The 27,006-nt window shown below is 38.6% G+C and overlaps 1 protein-coding gene across 2 annotated transcripts in view; it reads right to left on the reverse strand.

Moving 5' to 3' along the window:
* The window catches only part of rdgC (retinal degeneration C), a 560,018-nt gene that overhangs the window by 188,415 nt on the left and 344,597 nt on the right, over positions 1-27,006 (reverse strand). For both annotated transcript variants that reach the window (XM_083134220.1, XM_083134221.1), the window contains exon 4: positions 5,356-5,431. In XM_083134220.1, the coding sequence (XP_082990346.1) occupies positions 5,356-5,431 (76 nt within the window). The remainder of the gene's footprint in view (positions 1-5,355; positions 5,432-27,006) is intronic.

Genomic DNA, 27,006 nt, shown 5'->3' on the forward strand with positions numbered 1-27,006 from the left:
GATCTACAGTCATCTAAATGAAACTCTGTAATTCGCTTGAAATTGGCCCGGTAATCAAAAGGTTAACATTTTTGTGCATTTCTCGCAAAAGGGATGTAAGGGGTGACCGATTCTGAAGACACCCAAATTTCTACCTTCCTTCCACGTAGTACATCTTGGACTGCATTTTTTCACACTAACGAGGCTCTGGCGTATTGACTTATAGCCAGTATAACCATCTATGGGGCTTGTTTTTGTTCTATCAGTGTGTATTTGTTATTGACTATTCATCCATTTCATCACTATTCGTACTCATCTTTGCAACTACCCAAAAGTAGCAGAAAAGTGAAGTAATTCAACAACATTTTTGCTCATTCAATGAATCCTAGATTTTTTATAAACTTATATTCTCTGTATGGATGTTCTGTGACCACGGCTTCAATTTTTCTCAAGTGGAGGGAAATTTCACATAAAAGGGATATTTTGTATCTAGGATAGGGAAATTATGCTCACTGCATGTGGGTACACTGCTCTGCACATTGTGAGAATGAAAATATCTGCCCTGGACTAAAAATATGAGGAAATCGCTTTAAGATCCTCTTGAAACGAAATGGTAAATAAGCAAATATCATGGCGTCTCTAGAGAGGGGGATGTATCCAACCCCCTCTGAAAATAAGCATAGTTTAATCCAAATTAGAGGTAAGGAAAATATTATTTGAAAAGTCGGTAACAGAAATAGATCGGAATCATTGCAGCCTCTCGTAATACCAGGTCGTAACCAGAGTGATTCACGTCTAACAGACCCTCCTAGGGATACCAGATAACAAACTCTAAAAAAAGGACATTTTTAGATGTCGCAAAATATTTTACAGAAGTATTACATATTATATATATATATATATATATATATATATATATATATATATATATATATATATATATATCTATATTTGCTGAATTCTTAAAACTTGTGGCTCACCTTGAGCCGCAATACATGTTGCAAATGCATTGCAACCAAAACATCACGCGGCGCGGCGGCGACAACAGAAGAGACGCAAAGTCCAACAACTATTCTTTGTTGGAAGAAAAGTTTCTTGTCGTCTTTGCGCTTGCAACTGAGCGTGTTGTATTTCCTTACTTTGAAATTGAACATGGAAACAATACGCGTAACAATTATTTACAAGTATAAAATTTTGTGACGAAGTTGAAGTAGTTAGTTGTCTGTACAACTTCCCTAAAAAGAACGCCCGGACCATTTTAGGACATGTCCGGGTACGTCTGGTAAACCTAGACACTCCACATACGATTGGGTGAAGCGATTCCGGCAGACTGGACGCATTTGTAAAGAGCAGTAGAAGGTCATCGACGTTAGCATAACGAATCATTTGAACGCAGTCTCCAGAAATCAACAGTCTACCCAGTTTCCAGCTGTGCATTTCATAAATTCACATTGTGGAGGGTGTGGGGTAGACGTCTTCATTTTGCAGTTGATGCAAGCCATCACGGATAATGACAAAACTTTGATCACACAGTGTTGCGTTGACATGGTTAATCTAATGGAAGATTGTGCATTTTGTGCATTTTCTGCTCGACTAATCTTAATGAGGTCACTTTTCACGTGAATGACAAAGCGAACCATCACAATGTTTCGATCTGTAGGAACAGCTACATCTCTCGTACCATGTAGCGAGTTAGACCAAAACACAAGCTCGTAATTAGTGCTAATTTTAGATGGTTCAACAAGTTATAGAAAATCTAGACCGATTGGTTTGCTTAAATTTTATTTCGCTTTTATGACACTGCTAGCTAATCGCGAAGATGAGGATGAATAGTGATGAAATGGATTAAATTAACCGTAGAAGTATCTCTTACAGTTAATCGGAAATAAAAGGTAACAGTATGGTATAGTGAAAACAGATTTCTTCAAATTTACAGGAGAAACCACTTACGGAACTGAGTTTCTGTAGACTTTTGGAAGCTCGTGGAAGTGTTTTCTCCCTTCGTTCAACTTATTCGGCCGGTAAATCATGTATTTTTCGACACAAATGTATCTCCGATGCACGATAGCTCTTGCGACCATTACCATCGACTACTGAATCAAATGTTCCGTGCGTTCGATTATGTAACCCCCTGTCAGTGCAGCAACCACGCGGTAGTTTTACAAGATGACGTGTGAAGGTTGCATTGTGAATTTTTTTCTTTTCCAATTTAATTTTCTATGTTTGCCTAACCTAACTGAACTTAACCTAACCTTCCGTGAATGGTTTGTGGATCAATTTTTGCTTAAACACCTTCTGGGAATAGTTTTGCGGCATTTTTCGGTTAATAAGTGAAGGTTACATTGTGAATTTTTTTTCCAATTTAATTTTCTATGTTTGACTAACCGTCCGTGAATGGTTTGTGGATCAATTTTCGCTTAAAAACCTTCTGTGAATAGTTTGTGCGGCATTTTTCGGTTAATAAGTTTGGAAACACGGCATATTAGCTGACGATAGACAACGTGAGTCAAGATTTGCCCGCCATATTGTGTGTAAAGAAAGCGAATTAGCAACGAACAATAAATACTTGTAAAGTGAAAAATTTCTATTTTTTCAGTGTAAAAAGCAAAATCCCACGTTCAAAAATGTTCCGCTCTGCATAACAGGTAAGTACAAATGTAAATAATTAGGGGTAAAAATTTACTATCCTTCGGACACCTCTAATTTTTTTCGATTCGTCAATTTTTGTCATTCGTACTTACGTATCTGCTTCGCGGAACATTCCTGAAGGTGTAGAACATCTAGAAATTGCAAAATAAGCTAAAATAAGGCGTTAGTTTTCGGAATGGAAACTGTCGATTTTCGCAATTTTTTTTGTTTCACAACCAAATATATATATTCCTGATACTACCACGACACCAAATTTTAACTATGTTTCCTAACCTAACAGAACCTATCCACGCGCCAATGGTTCGTGGGGCTAGCTATTCTCCGTCGGAGAATTAATTTTCAACAAACAACATGAATTTCAGCTATGAAACATTCCCACATCACACAAAACACCTTCCCGATGTTCGACAATGCTACAGGAACTTATTACGGTAAGTAGTTTCTTCTGTAAAAATAAATAAATGTGTCCGAAGGATAGTAAACTAGTACCTAATTAGGAAATAAACGAGTGAACTAATAACAAGTTAGAGATCTTGTAGAATATATAGTTATAAAAGTAACCTTAATAGATAATTTAGAAAGAAATAACTGTGAAAGGAACTTATGAATAACCTAGAATAAAGCAACTGTAAAGTAACTCTTGTACATAATCTGGAATAAATAACTCAGATAATCTAGAATAAACTAACTGCAAATCAATGATTACCGGTATAGATAATCTACAAGAAAGTAACCCTAAAAGTAATGAGAATTGCTGTAAATTAGGTTCAAAAGAAGTTACTGTAAGATTGTCTTGGCCAAGGAACTTAAGTTACTTTTCATAAAATAACATTACAAACACTACCTTTAACTAATTTAAACACTGAAATTTGGAATTCGAAATTATTTTATGTGACGTTATAAATTGTATCCTTTGTTGCATCAAAGGATTACACAAGAATTTCATTATTCGATCCAAACAAGGGTCGATCTTGAAACAAATAATATAAACAAAAATAACATACCTGCCACTACAAAACAGAACAAACTCGAACAAAGCAAAGAGATCAACGAAAAGATGAGAAAATAATATCAAAAAAGTTGCTTGACTGAACTTCAGCTACAAATCAAATCTGCCCTTTCAGAGTAAACGGGATCCTTACCTCGCCGAGAAAAGACGTTGACGAATTTTCATTTCACTCGCCCCGGCAGTCGGCGCCACCGTAGCCATAACGAAACAAAAGAAGGGCGAAATCCGTGCAACAAGGCCATGCTCTTTCAGGACTCAATCGTGATGGAAAGGTCAGGCCATCAGCTTGTTTCGCCTCGAATAACCTGCCCGGGGGATAAAAGGGACTCGTCCGTTTTTCCAGAGACGCACAACGGAAGATTATTAGGAGCGAAAATGAAAAGACTTGAAGGAATAACAGCATGGGTGTTTTATCTCGTGGCAGAGCTGTAGGGCTTGAATTATTAGTTCTCTCACTGTATACTGAATTCTAACATCAATCAATCTTACCCAATATTTACATGGAGCAACATAGTGGTTCGGATCCCACTTTAAGCTGTAGGTCCAGTCCCGATTAGCCTTACTGTGCATAAATTGGACTTAAAACTCCAAATCAATCAATCAAACCAATATTTACATTCTACTAATGAAACGACAGAGAATATTATATTGTGCTAATAAAAGCTAATTATAACAATTAACGTGAAAGAGCTATCAATAATAATTCTCAAGATACAATATGTTGCATTACCTTTTATGCATTTTAGAGTTTAGTCTAAGTGGCATAGTTTTGGGAACTGAATTTCGTATGGTAAAAAGATACGTTATTTAATACTACCCGATATACATTCTTACTATACTAGAAACAACACATGAAGGTAACTACTGTCCTTTCATTTATTTGTGGGCTGTAACTAACCTCTTAACTGCCTCCACATTATCTCTGCCGGTCCCTCAATTCCTGCAGATTCGATCTTCTAACCTCCAGAATCGTGACTGGTCACAGGTCTGGTGACTGGTAAGTTACACTTGTTGGACATTAGCGCATGTGGATCACGACGTGCCTAGCAGTTCGGCTCCTTTGAATCGCCACTCGCCCTGCAGTTCGGCTCTTGCCGATCACCACTTGCCCTGCAGGCCGGCTCTTGTCGATCACCACTCGCCCTGCAGGCCGGCTCTTGCCGATCACCACTCGCCCTGCAGGCCGGCTCTTGTCGATCACCACTCGCCCTGCAGGCCGGCTCTTGTCGATCACCACTCGCCCTGCAGGCCGGCTCTTGCCGATCACCACTCGCCCTGCAGGTCGGCTCTTGCCGATCACCACTCGCCCTGCAGGCCAGCTCTTGCCGATCACCACTCGCCCTGCAGGCCGGCTCTTGCCGATCACCACTCGCCCTGCAGGTCGGCTCTTGCCGATCACCACTCGCCCTGCAGGCCGGCTCTTGCCGATCACCACTCGCCCTGCAGGTCGGCTCTTGCGAATCACCACCCGCCCTGCAGTTCAGGTGTGCTGGTAACTTGCATTATGTAGGGTAGCTTTTTCTATAGTTTCTATTGATGACGAACACGATTGTTTTAGTGACAAAATCTTTTCAAACAGTTTCTCCATTAAACACGATATAATTTGCAGCTCTCTACCTACTCATCTTCTCCATGCGTTAATATGTTAAAAGAATTTATAGAAATTCAAATACTAAGCATATAATATGTAACTATATATAAAAACATTTTAGACTTACCTGGATTTTTCGAAATCGCCTTCTCAGCCTTCGCTTGTGGCATATACGTCAGGAGAGCGTTGAAGAAGTTGTAAAGCTGAAACGAGAGAAAAGAAAGTTAAAAAACAAAAACACACAAAACACAAGGGAAGCGAGTCTTTTGAAAGTTAAAAACTTTGGCCTCAGTCATAACATGACTGCCGGAATTTTTTAAGTTTAAGTTCACAAACGAGTCAAGTTTTTATGATTTGTCAGCTGGATGTCACGAATTTCCTTTGCCCCTATTTTAATAATCAAATTTCCTTGGCCACTGAAAGGCAATTTTCAAACCCTGCCTGATATTAATATACTCTAGTATATAATACTAATATCCTGCTAGAAAAAAATCATAAAGTTTCTTTTCAAGATTCCAATTCCCAACTGGTTCGTGAAACAAATAACTTTACTTATTTTAAAATTTATTCTGTGCAAGCAATGAAAGGACTTACATCATGTACTCCGCTCAAATATAAGTAACATCATATCGTTACCATTTGCTAGTAGCAGTAATAGATGATGATCAGTGGCGGCGATTGGGTTCCAAAACGGGGAGGGGGGCAAGGTGTCAAAACTGGGGGGCAAAGACCTAGTAAATAAGGTTTAGCATAGTGTGGGAGCAAAAGTGGCAATAATGGGGGGCATGTGCCCCCTCGCCCCCGTAATTGTCGCCACTGATGATGATAATCAATAATGATAGTAAAGAAAACTCAAAGCAGTTCATAAGTACAGAATAATGAACAGGTGCTGCTCACATCATCACATTCTAACGGTTAACAGCATGGGCGTCCGGAGGGAGGGGGGCAGGGGGAAACGACGCCCCTTTCTGGAAACTGGATGTTATCATAAATTTATATATTAGACAAATTAATTCACAGAAATTTATGTTAATTATTGGAAGGATGTTCGATCTGATTTTTTTGGACGGGGCAGCACTATTATGGGGGAAATATCTCGTTTGGCCCCCATGGAAAAAAAATACTATGCTTGTCCCTGTTTTGATGTGACCTTTGGCCACGTCTCGTGCGCTCGTAACGTTGGTAGCTTATTTGAATAATTTTGAACGTAACGTTATGTGTGTAATATGATACAAATATTCAAAATATATTTGTCAATTTTCTTACTAAAAAATTGGGTAAGCAAAACCAGTTTCAAGATAGTTAGTTAAATATTTTATGTAAACGAATTCAATAACGACACTAAATTGGAAAAGCAATATTTACATCTTTTGTCACTCACGACCGGATCAAGAAAGTGTGGGGCGTTACCCCCACACCCCCTATACGCCTTCATGGCGTGGTGCTATGCACAGGGGAACACTTTACCTTTTGTCATTTTCAAATTTTTAAACGTAATTGAAAAATAATTGCTTTCAGTTATTCTCCTCAAATTCCTACCTTGCCTCTGTAATAAATTCTGACGCTCATATTTTGAAATACGAAATGTCTAGGGCAATTCGATTACCGCAGTTTTCGGGGTGAAAATAAACTTTCTTTAAGACCCAGGCAACGTCCGTTTCCATGGACAACAACAAGCATGGCAAGCTCTAAAGAATTGTTTGTTATACTTTTAAACATTTAGTTCAAACAAGCACGATGTAGATATTTGCGCATTGAGTATACCAATATCTGATTGTATCTGGACTGAATCTCCTCATGTAGATGTCACCCTTGTTTGAAGCACCTTTTCTAACCAGGAGTTGATTCATCTGTGGTGAGAAACATTGTAGCTGGACAATGAAGAATGAAGCAAACGATGCGGGTAAAAAGTACCCCATGGAAACGGGTTACCAAGGACATGAAAAATGGCATTTTCACTCTTAAAGAAGGGCTAATTGGGCGATTTTTGAATTTTCTCGGTCTTTTGGGACGATTTCATGGGGGGTCGTAATCGGTCATTTTTCGACTTGGGGGCTTCCTTCATGGAGAACATTTGTCTCGGTGAGTCAGTGGGATTGGGGATATATACCTGAAGTTCAAATCACCAACCCTGAGACCTTCTGTAAACAAAACCACGTGCATGCAGAAAGCATTGCAAACTCATAGAAGTAAAATAATCCACACGAAAATCCAGCGTTGTTACAGGATTCATTACGTAAGGTAAAACAACGGCCAATTTGTAGTATGCTGCCGCAAATGACGTCTCACTTTAAACCTAATGCTCTTTCTTTTATACTTATTGCTTCACCTTTATGGTTAGCTGTTTGTACCAGTAATCATTCCCCATAAATTTGGCTTCTTTCTTGCAAGCGAATTGAATATATTTTACTTGCATTTTTTTAGACAAAATGATATAACATGGTAATGTATAGTTCTAAGGTTTGATATAGATAGGAGTGTATTTGAAATTTGTTTGTAGATTTTATGTAAATTGTATATTATGTAAATAAAATATATAATGGGCATAAACAGACATATGCAATGCTGTAACTGCAATAAATATATTGATGATGATGATCAAAACAAGACAAAGAAAGTTCGTAAATTTATTGCGGTTGGAAACTTTGTCAAGCATTCTAATAACGATTTTTGTTCCGCCAAATATAGTGCACTTCGTAAAATAACTTGGTGACATGGCAAGGCAAGATAAGTATGAACATTTTGTAGGAATATGCATTGTAACTTTCAATGAGCTTAGAGATTTGTGTACATAATGATATTTTATAACATTGGTTACGTTCTATAAATAATCATGTGAACAGCAAGGAAGTAGTGCCACTTTCAACATGGCGAGTTCTATGCGTGCGGGAAGGAGTGATACATCGAATCGGTGAGACGATTTGTTTACAGAAGGTTTCAGGGTTTTTGATTTACACTATAGGTATCTCGTATATTGGACATCAGTTAACAAACATCAGAAAAATGGAAACCTGTTGGTATAACGCTGACCACTATACCTCCGTGGTGTAGCGGCCAGCGTCATGCATAGGGTTAATGGTTATGATGTTTTCCGTTCTATTTCTTGTTATCTAGCGTCCCTTTTCTTCCACTTTTGGCAGAACAGGTCACCCCCTTTACGCTTCATGGGGAAACTTCCTGCTGTCTCAGTCATATAGCGCATTACAGGAGGATGAATGAAGCTGATTGGTTGCATAAATTCCGTCCTGCTAAGTCACATTTTGCCGGAACAATTATAGTTGACGCGATGTGTACTGTCAGAAGATTAATGTTTTACCCAGCGTTCTTTCACCCGACCTGCGATGTCATTTCCTTCTTCGTGTCTCTTCCTCAGAGTCTTTTCTCAAATGTCAACTCAAGTCTAATGGAGGACATCCGGTTATTTTATTTCCGCATGTCCCGAAGCTCCCTCATTAACATTCAAATAGAAGCTCAAGCTAAGATAGAAAGATCCTCACAACAAACATTAATAATGCATGCAAGAACCTTATCCTCTTCCTTCCGCATTGCGAAGGAGACATAATCACCTAACAATCAAAGTGTTCCTGCATTCTTAAAGAAAATGAACTGAGATGAGAAATTTCAGATTGGTTCTAATCACAGTTGTGCAATTTAGTAAAGGGCAATTTTGAAAGTGATGTGATCGGCACCACGCTCCCACCGCCTTTACCCCAGGGTTGCTCCCATGTACCCATTGATTTGAGGCTGGGTGAGCCACAGAGTCGGTTTTTATGAGGGCACAAGGCCGGAAAAATTCCAACCTTAGGTCACTCACCCCGGGAATCGAACCCGGATTTCCCGCGTGGCAATTTAATACTATGGCTAATTAACGTGTGAGTTCTGGCAACCCCTTATGTACAGTTTGTAAGATTGCGGTATTAATGTTCCAGCGAAGGCAGTCTTTGCTGTACATAAGTCATGCTACTACTATGATACTATTATTTTAAATATAAGCTGTTCATAAGTTGTATTTCCTTAGAAACGTATTGTAAGTGCGACAACTCGAAGATCTTGATCCATTGATTGATTCATTTTGCTTCGCTTTTCTGCCGCCTTTGCTAATCGCGAAGATGAGGATGAATGGTGATCAGATGAAATGGACGAAAGGACAATCACAAACATACATGGACGATACAACTCGTGAGTCAAGAAGCCAGAGCATCAATAGTCTGCAAAGCGCAGTCCACGTGTACTACGTGAAAGTGAGGTTGACATTTTTGTGTCCCACGAAAGGGTTAGTTTCCCCTTACACCCCAACAACAATTCAAAGATCAAACTTAGTTATAAGTTCATTTATGCACAGATGCGTTAATCGGGAGAGAACCAACGGGTAAAGTACTGAAATGTTACTTTTTAAATGTTAGTGTTTTTAATACAACATTTGCAATAGTCAACACATTTCAAGAACTTGAGGAAAAATCCAAATAAAAAGTGCAATTAAAATACCACGAATTCAAATCAACCTAAAGAAACACATATTCAAGTATTCCCACTTGCTGCGAAGATAAGAAGACGGCAAATGAATAGAATTCGATGATTCTAAAAATCTTATCACACTATTGGTAAATAATAGCTTAAAATGAACTATTTACATCTGCTAGTACACTTACATTTTAATACATAAATTTTGTTTTCTAATGAATGAGCCATCAGATTTAGAAGCAAATTATGAATAATAGCTTTGGTACTCTCGTGAATCCATTTCCATGTATGCAGTAATGTATCGTTAGATAAACGTGCAATGCAACCTGCCACCACTCGTAACTCCAGGATATGGAGATCCGAATTGGCAACACACCGCTCCTTGCTCCGGCTGGTCAGTTGGGAGCACCAGTTCTCACCCAGGGATCGGGATTAAGACGATCCACCCTTCGTCCAGGAAGGAAACCACCAAATTGCGACACGTGACAGTAAATAAAATAATTCAAATACTTTATAATTAAAATGTCCAAAATCTTTAATCACGAATCGCGCGTACATACTGATTCGCACAAGTTAAAAATTGTATTTTGTTGTGTCTTGCACGCTCGCAGGCAGTGATAAACAACTTATTTAACTCGAGAGTCCGTGCACCGCCTTCGCAATTAATTGCAAGACTGCAACTGCCTACCTCAAGCGCAAGGCGCAGCATAACAGATTGTTCTAACTTACAATACAAACTCATAACATAAAATAACACAAGAAAAACTGATAATTTATATGACACATCAATGTTAATTAGCGATAGTAAGCTAAAGTTCAGGTTGGCAACAATTAAAAATGCCAACGTGGAAGTTTTTACATCGCCAAGAACACGAAGCGTGGTTCCCCCACTCCTAACATAAACAGCCAATAGGAATACGATATTTTATTGAAAACGAGGGAGAAATACTTTGCTATAATATTACAATATTAAACTATATAGAAATAACTAAACTGATTTTATCAAATAAATCATATTTGCCCTTGCACATAAAAAAATGATTAAATAAAGATTTAGTTTATAAGGAAGACAAATTACTTCAATCTTGTACATTGTTGAACAAAAATCGATATTAAGAAGAAATGTATTTAACTTGTGCTTGAAACACAATGAAAACGTTGCATATATTATTTGGGATTTATTAGCCTATAAATTCTGAATAAATATTGCAAAAATACGCGAATAATATAAGATAAAACGTATATATATATGAATTATGAAAAAATTAAGTATAAATAATTTAATCCAAGTTCTTAACTTGAAAGTATACGAATAAAATAAATGCCAATATACAACTGAAATCTGTCTAACATGGCGGTCGTTACAAACACTTGGTAATGAAGAAGATGTAAAGTAAAATTATATCTCACTTAACATTTAATGCATTTATTTTTTTCTTCAGAATGTTTACATCGATTTTCCTGTCTCTTTTCATTAACAGAGGCCACAACATTTCACAACCTGACGAAAGGTATTAAGGAAAGAACCAGAAATAAAATTATTCAATTAAGAATGTTGGCTAAGTACAGAGGCAGTTTCCATGGCCTTCCGTGATGAGTTAATATGCCGTACTTGGAAGCTGCTGCTATCTAGCGTCTAATCTTTCTATGTCTATATGTTCATGTTTTGTCGTTCTTTCCATATGTAAAAATCAGTGAACAAAATACAGAAGAGACATGTAATGTTACTGCAAAAGGTGTTTATGAATGTGCAATGACATGTCTTGAACACATTTTTTACCCATTCAAAATCGCGAATAACGCGAATTTGACACAAAAATGCGAATTGTGGCCTTTTCCCAAATTTCAACACATGAAAAATGCCGCCAAATTCCAACATTCTTGTGGTTTAGGTTCTTAGAAACAACATATGCCATATTTATGCATGTATAACGCGCAGATTTTCCCAACATTTTATGCAAAAGGAAACTATAATGCGTATTGCGTATTATACATGAAATAATTCCGACAGCTACATGAAACCACGTGTAAATGGATATCTTCAACGATTTTTCACCTTCTATCGGAACATTTTTCATCAGCGAGCAAAGCAACGGGGTTCTGGCTGAAGATCGACTGCGCACCTACCGTCACTCGGAAGCCGTAACGTCGGCAATTGTCGCGCGAGAAATAATGGAAGAAAAACTTCAACAAAAATAGGTTCCAACGTATCAAACTGCCACAAGCAAGCGTAGGCAATGTGACCTACAATTCAAAATACTTGCTTTAAAGCACAATGGAGGTATAATTTTAGGTATATTTAGCAGAAACATTTGCTAAAATAAAAGGGCGAATTTTGAAGGAAAAAATAAAACACCGAAAAAATGAAGGTTCCTAGTCAGCAACCTGAGTTTCCATTACGAGTTCTTCTCAAGTAAGGTTTACAAGAGACAAACGTGCACTGATTGTTCTTTTGGTTCTTAGGCACGTGTTCTTCCCCACAAACAAACGCCAACACCATTTCACCTGACTTGTTCCCTTAAGAGAAGTTGGTCGTATCCTTACTAACAAAAGCTTCTTATATACACCTTAGGATTTGCAATAAGCGATATGGGCAAGGAGATAGCGTGGTGCGTTACGACCGATACGCTATAGGAATCGTCATTCTCAGGCTCTTTAGCCAGCTTTCTCTAAAACACACAAGAGCCAGGACAACGACCAGGATTTCATTCTCTAGGTAGCAGTTTGATCGACTACTTGTTTTCGCTGTAAAAGCTACATGACAGCAATGATGCACATTTAATCTCTTTCTTATACAGCGTATTTGCAAAAGATTAAACTGACCATTTCCTCACGATAAAACGACCATTCTATTTCCTGCATGTAATTACTATTCTATTCTTCTTTGGGACGGTGAAAATACTCTACAAAGCATTATAGTAAAGAAAATGAATATTGAATGTAGCTTGATTTTGATTGGCTGTTTCAAACATCAAGGATAGAAACAAGCAGAGAAATAAAGTAGTTTTTAATTGACAAAAAGAAATAGTACTTCTAAAACCATTAATTTCTGTTTATAACAGTGGAATGAACTCAGTGATAGAGACTTATAGTCTCTATTAGTAGGCTACATATGTGTTGTTATTTTGAAGTTTTGCTGTCATTACCTTCCCCTTTTAAGAAACTGATCAGCTGAAAGAATGCCTTTATCGTAGCGAAGATCGTGTTGGGCGTCAGCTATCGTAAAGTTCTTTCTAGTTTTTGAGTTCATTTTATGCATAGAAAGGCTAATCAGGGCTGGACCTACAGTTTAAGGTGGAATCTGAACAACTATGTATCTCCACCGTGTATCGAATCCGGGATCCCTTGATTACAAGGGGACGACGCTAATACTGCGCAATCGGGGAGGCACCCCCCAAAATAGGTTAATGTACTTTTGGCTAATCGCGAAGATGTAGATGAATCATGATAAGATGAAACTGAAAGCACGAGAACCAAGAAGAACCATACTGGAGGAAATTCCAGACACCAGAGCCTCGCTAGTCTGCAAAATGCAGTCAGAGTGAACTACGTAAAAGTGAGGTAGGTATTTAGGTTTCTTCCCCTTAAACCTCGACAGAAAATGGAGAATGAGAAAAACTAAGAAAGAGTGAGGGAGAAAGAATGGAAGTGTGAGAGACAGAGGAATAGAATGAGAAAGAAAAGTGAGAGGGAAAGAGAGAGAGACCAAAAGTGAGAAGCAAAGAGAGAAAGAGTGAGAGAAAGAAAGAGCGATTGAGAGCAAAGAAAGAGCGAGAAAGAAAGGCAAAGGGACAGCGATTGAGAGCAAAGAAAGAGCGAGAAAGAGAGGCAAAGGGACAGCGAGTGAGAGGCAAGGAGAGAATGAGACGAAGAACGAAGGAGTGAGAGGCAAAGGAAGAGAGAGAGTGAGATGCAAAGGAAGAGAGAGAGTGAGAGGCAAAGGAAGCGAGAGAGTGAGAGGCAAAGGAAGAGAGAGAGAGTGAGATGCAAAGGAAGACAGATAGTGAGATGCAAAGGAAGAGAGAGTGAGTGAGAGGCAAGGGAAGAGAGAATGAGAGAAAGAAAGCGAGAATGAGAGACAAAGACAGAGAATGAGAGACAAAGAAAGAGAATGAAAGACAAAGAAAGAGAGAATGAAAGACAAAGAAAGAGAGAATGAAAGACAAAAGAGAGAGAATGAGAGAGAAAGGAAATGCGAGAATGAGAGAGAAAGAAAGGGAGAGAATGAGAGACAAAGATAGAGTGAGAGACGAAGAAAAGAGTGAGAGACAAGGAAAAGTGAGAGACAAAGAAAGAAAGAATGAGAGTCAAAGGAAGAGAGAGAGAGAGTCAAAGAAAGAGGGAGTCAAAGGAAGAGGGAGTCAAAGGAAGAGAGAGTCAAAGGAAGAGAGAGAATGAGAGACAAAGAAAGAGAGAATGAGAGAGAAAGAAAAAGAGAATGAGAGACAAAGAAAGAGAGAATGAGAGACAAATAAGAAAGTGAAAGTCGAAGAGAAAGAGAGAAGAGAAAGAGAGAGTCAAAGAAAAACTGAGAGACAAATATAACGAAAGAGTGAGACAAAGTACAAATACACAAAGAGAAAGGTCGGAAAAGAGAAAACAGGAGAAAATGAAAAAAATAATAATCCTGGTCTTTCGGAGAAGTTAATTGCCTCTTAACACACGCATTAATACCTCTCTATACGAATTTGTTTCTAGTAATCCTTGAGAGAAAAAATGTTCGAGTCCCGACAAGGTTCCAAAGACTTCTCTTTCTGTTCCCTTAAGATTAACGGCGTGGATCTAGACGAGTTAAGAAGCTTATTTCAAGACGAGACACCTCGTAAAAGACCGGAGTAATCCCCTCTCACATCTCGCGAGAAAACGTCCTTGTTGCAAAAATTAATCTCCTCGGCAGTTTAGTCATTTCCCTCGCCGAAAGATGGAGTCTCAATCGACCACTGGGGAGCAACAAAGGTGATTAAATTCTTCCCCGATGCATCACAGAAAAGTCGCCCGCGGGGTTCAGCGATTTTCCAATCCATTTGCATAGAAAACGCAAACTGGAAAGTCGAGCGCCATCCTTAAAGGTGAGCAACCCGCATGACCGTTCTGTAGGACGGGTAATCGATACTGCAGGATGAAGGAAGATGGACTGGACAGCCACAGGGCTCACCAGCGTGAAAAATAACCTATCCTGCAAGACTGGTAACTGGAGCCGAGATGTGGAGGCTGTTTCCATGAAATGATGCGCAACAATGAGCCTTCGCGCATGCATTCGGCCGCTAGATATTGTTGCTGGACATTTGTTTAAGTGAGTCACTACATACGATACACATTTCCCCAATGGCATAATGGTAATTAGAAAAGGATAGAGAATGTCACCTAAAGTCTCCTTGTCTGTTACCTAATAAGGTAACAGACAAGGAGAGACCGGAAAGAAAAGAGGAAAAGCGAACGGAGACAAAAGAAAGGGAAGAGAAAATTAGATATGTAAAAGAAAAGAAGAGAAAAGGAGAAACAGCAAAAAAAGAGGCAAAGAAAGAAGAGAGAATCAAAGAAGAGTCAGGGAAGCATAGAAGGAAAATAAATAAAATAAATGGATAGAGAGAGAGAAAAAAAAACGGAAACGAGAGAGGGAGAAAGAAGAGATAAAAGAGCAAAGAGGAAAATAAAATAAGAGAGACAAGAAAAGGGAAGGAAGAGAGAAAAAAGAGGCTGGGAAAAGAAGAAAGTGAGAATCGATAAACAGGGAAAGAAACAAAGAGAGGAAAGACATGAAAGGAAAGAGGAAAGATAGAGAATAGAGCTATAGAATAATACAAAAAGCTAATGAGAAAAAGCAAGAGTGGAAGAGACAGAGAGAGAGAGAGAGAGATGAATACACAGAAAAAGAGATAAAAAATGAAAGAGAAATGGAAAAGATGGAAAGAAAGAAGGTATTACGAGTTCTACTGCACTTGGGAGAAGCACAGATGAGAGGAGAGTGCAGAAGACGTAAATGCACTTGCTGTCATTATTTCGAATTATTAAGCACATCGACAAACTACATGTAGTCCACCGTAGAGAACTAGTACAATTCATGAAAATTGATTTGATTTTAGTGAATTATAATTTAATGCATAGTTTGGAAGGGGAGGGGTCGAAAAATAAACAAATCATCAAACTTGTAAGCACAATAGACTGAGAACTTTTGAATTGAAGTTTATATGATGGATATATACCTTGAACCATTTTAGAGGAATCGGTCAACAGGATGCAAGTTGACGGACGAAAACCTAATTTTATCTATATTTATTGTGAGTGCTCCAACTTCTGGTCATATTTACAAGTCTCTTTTAGAGTACATTTGCTGCAATTGCAACAATTTTAGAGCATTCTTTGATCTACAATTTAGTAATTAAAATCGGTTTAGAAGAAGAGTGGGAACTGAAACACAAGCTTTGTGACTGCACAACATTATCTCGCATAAAAGGACCCAGAATATGGGTAGAGAAATCTATTAACATGTCACGAAGATTCTAGAAATGACTAAGTAGTAGAAGTGGGCTCAGGATAAGATAAGCACAGGCAAAATATCATTCGGGAGGTCAAGGTTCGATGCCTTGCTGCAACAGCTGAAGAGAGGAACATTAAGTAATGCTATTTTAGGCACAGAGGGTAGCCACCTAATTCTCTTCCATACCTTACCGAAGCTAGAAGCAAGTCACATCGTCATAATACTGCATGCCCAGCATAAATGAAGATGCTGTCTCCTTTTTGAAACACTAGGCAAGTAGCCTACATGATACCTAGCTTAGGAAAAAAACATTGAGGAATAAAGCCAGCTGTGAAGGTTAGGCAGTCAGCAGAAAGATGGATTACTAGAACCGAAATGGTATCCAGTGACAATGCGCGACTGAAATGTGAGCAGACAGAAAGAGAGAGAAAGTAAGAGAACATTGCAAAAAGAGTGGATGGAAACAGAAACTGAGGAAAAGAGACGCGGACAGAGAGAGAAAGAAAGAGACCGACAGAGATAGTAGCTAAGAGAAGGGTAGAGAAGAGAGTGACACAAAAAGAGTGAGAAAACAAAAGAGAGAATTACAAAGAGAAAGTTTGCGACGCACGGACACACAGGGAGAAGGAGAGAGAAAGAGAGTACGAAACTGGGGAGAGACAAAGAGTGAGTGGGAAAGAATGCGAAGGAAAGTGAAACAAAGAAAAACCGAAAGAGGAGAAATTATGATAGATCAAAATAATATGAGAAAGAATTATAGAAACACGGAGACGAGACAGAGGGAGGCAAAGAGCCATGCACGATATAATAGAGAGAGAGAGAGAGAGAGAGAGAGAGAGAGATTAACATACAATGATATATGGAGAGAGGGTCACTCACGAGGGTATATATATATATATATATATATATATATATATATATATATATACAGGGTGTTTCTAAAGGTCGTTTACAACGCTTGGGAGGTGATTCTCCTCACGAAAACAAGCAAAAAGTGTGAGTTCCATTTTTACGACTGAGGCTTCGTTTCCGAGATAGGAGCCTCGCAAAAGGTGACAAAGTGAACGTCACACCTAACTGGGACGAATACTATCACAGATAGAGAGGCGGTTCCAAGGGAATCATAAAGGAATCGTATGTGCTCAGTCCGGAAGTCACTATGAAAAGTTCACTGCACGCATGCGCAATGGAGTCCTCAAAGGAATTGGGGATTTCCAGCAAGAACAATGCATGGAAAGGGTATGTAACGCAGCAAGAGGGACCGTGACAATGAGAAATGCGTTAAAGACAACACATCCCGACCTCAAACATCAAAACATGAGCACGGAACACAAAATCCGAAAAGTTGAGCACGGTTGCATACCCCAGTTACACGCGAGGAATAAACGGATCATGTCATGTGGCATACGAGAGACACATTACTCCACCAGGAGGAGGGAAAGAAAAACACATTATCAGATGATTGCGACAACGTGTATTTTTACACGCGACAACTATGCAATATCCCCTCCCTGACGCTGTTTCATGCAGTCGACTGTCCACTACCTGAAAGAAGGCGTGAGACGGCAAACGTCTATGTGGAAAGCGTTCTCCATAAAGACGCCTTGCCTCACGGCTATTACCACGTGCCTCCCCATACATGAGATGTATGTCTGCTAGATGCTGGGTGGTATACGCAGCCATCTGTGTCATAAGGAGGTGGAACTGCAAAGTATCGTTCGTGTTTAACACTGGCACACTGCACAAATTGGCCGTATCACCGTACGAACACCACAGACCAATTGTTGCGATACTTGACTTGCCCACTCCACCATGTCAACTTCTTTCAATACAACATACTAGTACTCTTCAATGCGTATGACAACCTAGAGCGAACTGCTCATCATATCCCAGAACCTGCAACACGACTGGGATGACTGCCGGAGAGAACCAACCATTCGAGCTCCTCTCGCGGGTACAGCAGTCAAACGTAGACTACGAGAGCCAGACTTGCCTGCGCAGAGCTTCCAAAACTGGTCTCTTTTACGTCACAGTGATCGCGTGCTAACACTCTTGGTATTGCTCCCCACCCCCTTTGTGTGGTGAAAGTGACACCTTCAGTTGGTGTACAGTGACACGCACTGTCTCACTGTCTGTGCGTAAGAGATTGTAGCATTTGTTGCTTGTTGTGTGGGGGGAGGGGATATTGCGTAGTTGTCGCGTGTAAAAATACACGTTGTCGCAATCATCTGATATTGTGTTTTTCTTTCGTTAATCCTGGTGGAGTAATGTGTCTCTCGTATGCCACATTACATGATTCGTTTATTCCTCGCGTGTAACTGGGGTATGCAACCGTGCTCAACTTTTCGGATTTTGTGTTCTGTGCTCATGTTTTGATGTTTGAGGTCGGGATGTGTTGTCTTTAACGCATTTCTCATTGTCACGGTCCCTCTTGCTGCGTTACATACCCTTTCCATGCATTGTTCTTGCTGGAAATCCCCAATTCCTTTGAGGACTCTATTGCGCATGCGTGCAGTGAACTTTTCATAGTGACTTCCGGACTGAGCACATACGATTCCTTTATGATTCCCTTGGAACCGCCTCTCTATCTGTGATAGTATTCGTCCCAGTTAGGTGTGACGTTCACTTTGTCACCTTTTGCGAGGCTCCTATCTCGGAAACGAAGCCTCAGTCGTAAAAATGGAACTCACACTTTTTGCTTGTTTTCGTGAGGGGAATCACCTCCCAAGCGTTGTAAACGACCTTTAGAAACACCCTGTATATATATATTAGAGAGAGAGAGAGAGAGTCACGCACGAGGGTAGAGTCCGAGAGAGAGAGGTGGGGAGGTAGATAGGCACGAATGTAAGAGAGAGTCATACAAGGGGCGCAATTCGGATCAAAGTGTTTATAACTTATTCTTAAAGGCTAGTCTATGAACTCTGACAAAAGCCCAATTAATTTCTATGGCATATTTGACAACCTACAAAATATGCTATTTCTCATAGTCTTTCTTCACGTTGATGGAATGTAAGGCAAAAAAAGCAGACAAAGTGAACTTAATTTCAGTACCAGAGTAAATTAGTCCCATTATACTCACGACAATACAATATATACACTAATCTCCAAGTCTGTACTTCTATGCAGCATAAAACTTCCTCAAATGAAGATTCAAATGACGCAAATGTTTATGAATAAAAACGTTTTCAAGAAAAAATATGCACAAATAAGCTTCCTCGTTATTAATAAAAACTTAAAGACTCCCTAAAAGAAAGTCGTAAATACGCCACTGTCGATCTTCTCTTTTTACTTTCTCGAACCTTATTACAATGGCAGACACCAATCCAATAACCAACACTTCTCTGGTTTAGTTCCCCAACACATGTATAGATGGCAGCACAGGTGGATGAATACAAACGCTTGTTATGAAAGCCTGAAATGCGATTATAAGTTTCGTCACTTGAAGACATATATTGGATTCTCTCCTACGCAGTGACCACTGGGGAAGTAAGAACTAGAATCTAAAGTCACCACCCAAAAATAAATAAAAAGTGTACAGTATCTAGCCCACTTATTTGTAAGAGTGGAATTTAAGAAATGGGTACACTTCGCAACATCTTATTTGACCGCCCTGGAAAATTTCAAAGTCCGGAATTCGTAAATTTGGCAGCATAGCGCTTCAGAGTCAACTAAGAGTAGCCAACTTTGCAACATTTCTTCTTCCTGAATGAAAACGCTCGTGATTTTTTTCATTCTTTCACATTCCATAAAGTAAAGATACCCTAAACCAGTAATAAAATATATGAGTAGACAAAAAAATGTTAAGTAGAAATACGAATGTTGAAAATATTTCAAAATTCATCGTTCTGAATTTGAAAATAGGAAAATGTATGTGCATTGTGAAACACTGAACAGGTTCTCATCCACCTGGAAAGAATTGCGGTCACATTTGAATGCAAGAAGGCAAATTTATGATGATTTTATGCGAAATGTTTAGTAAAGATACCTTGCACCACACCAAACGATTCTGCAAAGTGTGTATTTTCCTTGGTGCTTGGCGAGAAATGTTTCGAAACTCCGGCACAATGTTGCTTCAACTGAGATTAAGGCGTTTTACTGAGATTTCTGTTAGCAATCTGCTGGAGTAGTTGGTTAGATGACAGCACTTTCGTTTTTTTACCGTTTTCGTCAAGATCTAAACATCGTAGGTTCAAATCCCACCCTTTCCTTATTATTTTTTCCTTTTTATTTACCGAGTACGAAGTGTTCTAATAAAGTAACATAATATTATATGATATTAGTGTAAATATTTATGCGATCCATGTTCAGTGGCGGCGATTGAGTATCAAAACTGATGGGGCAAGGTGGGGGAGGGGGAGGGCAAGGACAGTTTCTTTCCCTTGGTAGATAATGTTAAGCATAGTGCGGAATCATCTGCGCCTCCACACTCCATAATCGTCGCCACTTTGCATGCCTCAAGTAATACTTCTACTAATGTTTTTAATCTTTCAGTGATTGGCAGGATTTTAGGAAATACTTTTCCTTTCATTCAGCTGTTATAAGTTAACACATTAAGAACTTACATGTCAACTTTCTCCATCCGGAAATGCTGGACATAAATCGCATAAATATCAACGGAAATATCCAAGAAACGTAGATAAGCATTCTCGTCCAAAGCCGTTTACTTCCCGAAAAAGATTTTGCAAAGAAGTAGGTTTCAACCCATGACCTTCCATTCCATAAGCAAACGATCCCCCTACACCACACGGTTCACGTTATTTTATGCACTCGGTTCGGATCCCACTTTAAACTGCAGGTCCAGTCCCGATTAGCCTTACTATGCATAAAGTTGACTTAAAACACCAAATCAACCAATTCATCTCCTTTCAGAGTGGGCCTTTTACGATACTGTAGTCGGCCAGCATCCGAAAATACAGTTCCGCTTCGCGTATACCAGAGTGTAATTGCATTTAATATTGTGACTAATTTTACTTTAAAATTACAGATTAAAGCGATAATAGTGTCCAGAAAAAGAACCTCAAAGTAGATCTTCACACAAAGTATTTTAATCCATTGCCAAACATTTCAGTTAAGAATAATATTATGCTTTTCCATTGAACGTATTTTCGATTCATGGTAAATTTGCTAAAAGGACCATGTCAAGAAATCTAAATATGTAAGTTTTACTAGTAAATGCATTTAAAATGCACGAAACAACAGGGGAGGAGAAAAATAAACCTCAAAAATAAGTAAAGATGCAACAAAAACTGTTAAAAATACTGATAAATAAACTAAAAGCCAAAAAAGGCCGAAAAATGTAAAATAGAAAGTGTTTTCCGGCTTTAACTTAAGGGAAACGGACATGATATGACGTTTAGCATTGTTTTTAAGGGTCAGAAAAAATGTTGATTTTTCATCAACTTCCGGACCCTCATTAGTAATTATGACCATTGAAAATGTTGGAGTTAGCTTACTTAAAATTTTCTACCTGAGGGATCGTATCGTCCCATATCTTCACTTCATAATATAGAAAAACATCAAGTTCATATTTCGTAAATGACTTGGAGTTTTCCACCGCGAAAATATGTTTTTCATAGTTTGAAGTTCGTTAGTATTATCTTTCAAGGTTTCCATTGTTTTAATTTCACACATATTTTATATTTCATACGTTCCTCTCTCTTTTCATGCAGTCTTTGGAAAAAAGCTGAAGTTTCTTGTCAAACGGGGTCTGGTTCAAATGACTCCTTTTCGCTCTCCTGTTCCTACTTTAAACAAACAACAAAATACTTCTCAAAACACGGAATTTTTACACAATTTACAAAATACGACAAAACGCCAATAGGCATGTTCATCATTTTTCCCTTTCAGCGTTTCTCGATTTTATCTGAATTCGTTTCCTCATGAAAATTGCCATGAGGAAATTATAGATATGACATTATGTGTGAATTGGTTTCTTCAAACTGGTAGCAAATTTTAACATGAGCTACATGAGAAGAGGTAACGTGCTTGATTCTTACTAGGGAGGTCGTAGGTTCGATTCTCCACCTAAAAAAAGTAAAGTGTTCCCCTGTGCTTAGCACCACGCCATGAAGGCGTATAGGGTGTGTGGGGGTAACGCCCCACACTTTCTTCATCCGGTCGTGAGTGAGGGTGATGTGATCAGCATCACGCCCCTGACCGCCTTTACCCCCATAGGCAGGATTTTTTTCAGGAGTATATCGTTGGGTGTAACGTTTATCCACCGTGCTAAGAAGTTAACATTGTTCTCTGTATTTCACGAGGTGAAAGGAAATAGTAAGAGAAAGTTATTTCGATGATAGGAGGAAGTCACATGCCACGTGGAATGCGCAGAATCAAGTTACATAGAGCTAAGTCTGTAATGGTGGTTTCGAATATTGCAAAGTTAGTGCGGAAAGTTTGTTATATCTGATACTCGTACTTTCTGTTCAAAGAAGACAAAGATTTTAGATACAAAGCGTGAGGAATTAACGATCATTATGAGGTTTTGAATTTTTTTTGTCACTCACTATATTAATACTTATTAGTAGTTTCTTATCGAATCGGCCTTCGTCGCAATAACAATTTATTTATGTTAATTAGTATTGACAACAGTCATTACGAAGGAACGGACATAAAATTACCAATCTTAGGAATTTGAACTAATTAAACGCTCTCCTTCGTTACAGTACTGCACTACATCACTACTTAACATAACTGTATATCTTTTTTTAGTATATCGAAATCAAATAATCAATATTTTAGGTGTCAGTGAAGAACAAACAATACGTAACTTAAATAACATTACATTTTGCATCCTGAATACATATATGTGATTTGTGAATTAATCATGATGTGTGTGTTAACACAACATATGAACAATAACTAAAAAATAAATGTTTTAACTTTAAATCCTGGAAATCTCCAACTTCTAAGAGGAAATATGCGCAGAAGAGACGTCCCTCAAGTGTGCATCGGATTCATTTTTTAAATATTCTAATATCAACGGTATCTGTTCAGCAAACAAAAAAAGAAAAAAAAGGAAAGAGGAGAGGGTGGGATTTGAACCCGCTACCTTTCACGCTTGATGAAAAATAAGGATAGCAGCGCCTAACCAACTGCTCTACGTTAAATTAATGACGTTATACCCTTAAAAACATGTTGACGTTTATGAAGACTCCCACCTTCCTGTGTTTCAAGCACATTTTCTCGACAAGTCGTGCAAAATATATGTTTTTGAGAACTGTTCGATATTATGCAAGGTATTGTAAATAAAATGTCGCATAAACTCCTCACAAATTTGCTTCTTTCTGCACAAACGTGATGGCAATTTGCTCCAGGTGGAGAAAAACTCTATTCAGTGTTTCAAACCCCCCAAATTTCAAGTCGAGCAAGCAGAATCGTAAATATCCTTCAAGGTTCTTTTTCCAATTTATTATTTCTGTTTCATTGCGTATTATAATAGCGGTTTATATTTCTAAGTTCATGGAAAGTGTTAAATTGAAAACCTATCACCGCAGCGTTTTTCGTCTAGTGGAAGGACCTACTCAAAGTTGGCTACTCTCACCTGGAGCTGAAGTGCAATGTAGCTAAGTTTACGATTTCGGGACTTAGAATTCTTCGGGGAAGTCAAATAAGATGTTGCGAGGTGTACACAGTGATGTGCGTCTACGCGTAAACAACGATAGTCTACATTCTACACGTAGACTATTTTATACACGTAGATTACGTAATCTATGTAAACAACATGGCGAAAGTTCATAACTTAGCAAAAGGCGCCGTAGAATTTAAAAAAAGTATACTACCTATCAGTTGCTGATGTGTAAGGAGAACTTTTCATACTATTTCTTCCAAATTCGAACAATTTCTCACCTAGGAAGAAACCTAATATAGGAAATATTCTAGTGTTTTATGGGAAAAACACCACTCTTGCCTCACGACTGCCATCTGTTGTTGTTTTTTGCATACTATTTATCTTCTTCCATAGTTGGTAATAGAAGTGAAGTGAAATTTTGTTGTAAATAGGGTTCTTTTCATTTCGTTAAGAACCAATATAGTTGAGAATGTCACTTTCCTTTCATGAACGCCTTGAAAATTAATTTTAGTGCACTTTAGATTGTCTACGTAGTCTATGTAAACTACAACCCTATGTAATCTACACGTAGATTACGTGTAGACAACGCATGTAGACGTAAAGTTATAGTCTACGGCACATCCCTGAGTGTACATGCACAACATGTTTGTCATGGAAATTTAGATTTCCAATTCTAAATTCATCAAGGTGACGTAATGAAAGGTAATCAGATGTACTTATTAAAAAGTAATGGAATGTCAGCATGCAAAGTTAATTGGGCATTACCCACTGGCTAGTGCTTTAAAATATACTTATTCTAACCAACACTAAGTTTCAAAATAGCACTTCTCTCGTCTTCAGGTGAACTAATTTATTTTCACCGGTGGTGGGGATCGAATCTACGACAAAACTGTGATCAGAGGGGGATTTGCCACTAGGTTATCCTGGTTATAGCCTAGGAGTCGCACAAAAATGAGACGCTGAAGGGGCAAAAGTGGCCGACTATTAAAATGTCTTAATATTGTGATAACAGCAAAGTAAAACGCCATGTCAGGAACTTTTACTTGCTTAGTTCTTGATAGAAGGTTGAAAGAGGGAGATTAAATAACATGCATGATGAAGCCATATTTTCAGTACTGTATTTTAACCGGAGAGCAAGTCTGTATGGCAGACTGCAAAGGCAGCCGCACGAGTTCACGTAACAGAAATACAGTAAAAACCTCGTTAATCCGAACAAATGGGGAGAAGGGGATAAGTTGATCGGTTTAACGAAAGTCCGGATTAACTGAAATAACCTGAAAGAACAGTAGAAAGTGCATTAAAACTCCGTTAATAGCAACAAAACAAGTTTATTATGGTTTATTTAAAGGGCTTTCCTGTGTTCAATGCGGCTTCTTCCCGAAAGTCGGCGGGAAACAGAATTTCATCAGTGGTTGACTGCCTTTTCTTTGGGAAGTTCTCTTGTTGACTTCTAGTCACATTTAAAACCTTGCTTTTTTTACCTTTTGCCTGTCCGGATTAAGCAAAGTCCGGCTTATCGGGGTCCGAATTAACGAGGTTTTACTGTATAAACAATTGTTCCTTCAAGAAACTATTGTAAAAGTTTTCTTCTTTTTTTTGGAATGCCAACAATTGAAAGTCAAGAGGATTTGTTCCTCAGTACGCAGACACAAAAAAGTTTTAAGCGAGTGTTTTCTTGTTAAAATTTGAGTATATTGTTTTTCGAAGTTCAATTAATAAATTTTAATCAGATGTGTCTACATGTTAAAGTTTACAAATGCTATTAATATAGAACATGCAGTTAGTGGGAGTGAAGTACCATTATAACAAATAATAATAATATTTGATTGATTGATTGATTGTTTTGGGGTGTAAGGGGCGATCTTCTGCTAAGGCGTCCAAAAGTCAACCTCACTTCCACGTAGTACACCCTGCACTACATTTTGCAGACTAACGATGCTCTGGCGACTGGCCCTATGGACAGTATAATTCTGTGTGTTGTCCTGTATTTTGTCCTTGTATGTGCTGAGTGCCCCTTTGCAGCCTCAGCTAGCTTTTAACCGGTCAGAATGTTTTAGCTAACGACATTAAGTAATTTTAGTTATGGTACAATTGTGTTCTCATTTACGTTTTGGACAAGGTAAGGGGCTGGACTCCGTATAACGTGACGGGTGCAAAATAGTATTTAAGTGCTGACGCACCCAAAACTGTAAATTCAAATTCAAATGATTGATTGATTTAGTTTAAAGTCCACTTTATGCACAGTAAGGCTAATCGGGACTGGACCTATAGTAGATTCGAACTACTATGTGCCTCTAACCCGGGATTACAAGGCGACGACGCTACCACTGCGCCTCCTCAATAATAATAATAATAATAATGTTGGCATGGCTCGAAACAAAGGATAGCCTAGCGGCCTAAAATTTACAAATCCCTCACTGCCTGTGATTTTACTTCAAATGCGGTGCGCTAACCATCTTAAATCGAAAACTATTTCCTTTTTCAGGAAGCATTTAGTACTGTTTTATAGAGAAAGTCTTGAAGTTCATAACCTCCACTTTTAGTTTGTTTTCGTGACGTCAGCATCGCGTGAGCGCCATTGACGTCAGTCGAGCAATATGGCCGCTAGCCAGGTAGGAAAGGCTTCCTGTGTGCTTGAATTTGCAAAAATTAATTTTGCTAGTGTCGTCTTAGCACACGGTGTGGCACACAACCACCCACAAGGCGATTGGAGAAAGAAATTTGAGGATACTGGTACGTATATGTGTAAGGGGAAAAGTCATGTTTGGGGAAAACTGGACTTTCGCATTGATATCTGTCGTGTTACAAAAGGGTCATACATAGAACAATTGTGACTTAGGCATGTAAAATTCAGGACGAACTCTACCAACCATGTATTAAGGCCATGTTATTAATACTGTTGTTTCTGTAAAACTTTGAAACTGTATTTAATTTAGGCTCGTCATCCTATATAGGAAAGTATATTGCTTTCATGCTAAATCAATTTTTGTTTCTTTGAATCCTCTTTGCTAGTACCTGGATCGTCTGAATTATCTAAGAAAGAGTTCGCTGAATTGTTTCGCAGCTCTCTTTTTCTCTAAAGCTTGCTCCAGGCTGCAGATTACTTATTCAAGACGTTCAGAATAAAGATGAAAGTGAGTTTCGAGGAAACGGAACAGAAATCAAGAAACGAGTGCGCCTCACTGCTGATACACATTGTAATTAATTATCGGATTCTAGGTAAAAAGGATGCTCTGTAAGAGAATGAAGTCCTCTGTTCGGATCGAGAA

The sequence above is a fragment of the Lepisma saccharinum genome, chromosome 13 (genome assembly GCF_977018435.1).
Source record: "Lepisma saccharinum chromosome 13, izLepSacc3.1, whole genome shotgun sequence".
NCBI lineage: Eukaryota > Metazoa > Arthropoda > Insecta > Zygentoma > Lepismatidae > Lepisma > Lepisma saccharinum.